The sequence below is a fragment of the Chaetura pelagica genome, unplaced genomic scaffold, assembly GCF_000747805.2.
Source record: "Chaetura pelagica isolate M959 unplaced genomic scaffold, ChaPel_1.0 scaffold76, whole genome shotgun sequence".
Classification (NCBI taxonomy): Eukaryota; Metazoa; Chordata; class Aves; order Apodiformes; family Apodidae; genus Chaetura; species Chaetura pelagica.
Genome location: NW_009970723.1, coordinates 4,423,080 through 4,425,216, shown reverse-complemented (window position 1 = coordinate 4,425,216; position 2,137 = coordinate 4,423,080). Strand labels below are relative to the sequence as shown.

The window sequence follows — 2,137 nt, the reverse complement described above, 5'->3', positions numbered from 1 at the left end:
TCTTCTTCCCCAATGGCTCATCTTTTGGCATATGGGGACTGCCTGCTCATGGGAATTTAAGACTTCCTTCTTGAAGTATGTCCAGCCTCCCTGGACTCCCTTTACCCTTCATGACATTCTCCCAAGGGACTTTGCCAGTCAGAATCCTGAACAGATCAAAGTCTGCCCTTTCGAAGTCCAAGGTGACAGTTTTACTGACCCTCCCTCCTTACTTCTCCAAGAACTAAAAACTGATTAAGTTCATGGTCACTATGCCCTAGACTTCTTCCAACTGTTAACTCCCCCACAAGTCCTCTGTTCACAAGTAGCTAGCCCAGAAGGGCACCCTCCCTGGTTGGCTCCCTCACCAGCTGTGTCTGGAAGCTATCTTCCATGCACTCCAGGAACCTCCAGGACTGTTCCCTCTCTGCTGTACTGTATTTTCAGCAGACACCTGGGATGTTGAAGTCCCCCATCAGAACAAGGGGTAGCAATGGAACAATGAAGAGCACTGTAATTCTATTTTCCGTCTAATTATTTCCACAAGCCACACCACAACTTCAAATGTGATGCTAGAAGAGGCCGTTATTAATTTTAGCCTGATTGATCCAAAAACAGAAGTAACTTTGTTGGGTTTAACAGAAAATAATACCTACAAATACTAACTTGACTCTGTATTACTTATGTTGGAAAAGCACTTTTTTTTTTTTCACTGAAAAATAAACAATATATAAGGAAGACAAAAAACATATCTTATGGCTTAATTTTGTCCCTAAAGGTATTTCCTAAGGGAAACCATGGTAATGACACCAACTCCAACTCAGGTACTAAAATTTAATCTACCTGTGGAGTTGATATTTTAGTTTTATTACCCCCAAAAGAAGTATCTCTGGTGCTCTTTGTACAACAGTTACTATGGCTTCCCTCTAGCCTTAAATTCTGCAGAAACTTTTATTTTGGACATAACACAAGGCTGTAAAAACACTGTAGTACAGAACTGCTACTCTGGAAATGTGGCAGATGACATTTAATGACCAGAACTGAACTTCTGCTTTCAACAACTGAACTAGAATTAGTCTAGCAGTCACATATGATTAATTTGTATAGATTAAATCTGATATATTTAACAGCAACATATTTGTTGGAAACACACTGTATTCTCCCAAACACCATAACAGAAAAGAAAAAGACCTCTGTCATGTTCTCCTTGCTCCTCTCCACATCTTTCCTGCTCAGTTTTTTTTTTATTTCTAATGCTTATTAGTGTTCTGCATGGCCTTTGAAAAATCTTACCTCTGTGATTATACATACGTAAAGTTAAAACATAAAACTTAAATGGAAAAATAATTAATACTGTGGGATTAAGTTTCACTCTAAATACTTTTACTATATAAACTTCTTTGTACCAACACAGAAATATCTTTTAACTTGAACATTTAGGGGCATAAAACTGCCAAGAGAATAAACCTAAGTTTTGGAGGCAGTGTTGCATATCACCTTGAGAATACTTTATGTACTTCGAAGAGATGAGGATGGAAGCAAAAGCAAAGAGCTTTCACATTTTAACTTTTCCCTAGTGGAAGAGTAAATTATAGCAACATACATGTCAGCTAAGGTTTGTCTTCCATGTAGAATGCAAGCGCAATGAGGAAAGAAAAAACAACAACCCACTCTAACAGCAGCTCAGAAAGAACAGCATGTATGTTTTTTTAGGTACGATTACTTCTGACAGCTCCCTTTCCGAAAGGGGAGGGCGCATTTCAAAGCAGTTACACCGCCACGGGGACAGGCAGCCAGGCCTGAAATGTTCTGGCGAACAGCTCTCACTTCGCAGTTTCGCTACCTGAGGGACGGCGAATCAGACGGCTGGTATCTCGAGCTCCGCAGAAGTTTGCGTCTGTCCCTGGGAGCAGGAAACAGCCAGGCACCTGAGGGGAAGTTTCATAAGAGGAGCTGATGAGGACAGCTGCGAAGAAGCGGCTCAGGCAGGCAACCGCCTGAAGGGACGACGCGCGGAAGAGATTAACTCTCCCTCCCTGGGAGCAAACGACGCGGCCAAGGGGCCAGCGCACACGCTGCGCGGCCGGAGGACTCACCCCTGAGACACGGGGAGGCGACGGGACAACGCCCTCGGGCCCCCCCAGCGCCCTGCCTGGCC

General features: G+C 43.3%; 1 protein-coding gene across 1 annotated transcript in view; it reads left to right on the top strand.

Annotated features, from left to right (window-relative positions):
* Nucleotides 1-776: 776 nt before the first annotated feature.
* Nucleotides 777-2,137, top strand: part of RMDN1 (regulator of microtubule dynamics 1) — an 18,367-nt gene continuing 17,006 nt past the window's right edge. Inside the window, exons 1-2 of the mRNA XM_010006494.1 lie at nucleotides 777-803; nucleotides 1,712-1,903. Coding sequence (XP_010004796.1) covers nucleotides 777-803; nucleotides 1,712-1,903 — 219 coding nt within the window. The remainder of the gene's footprint in view (nucleotides 804-1,711; nucleotides 1,904-2,137) is intronic.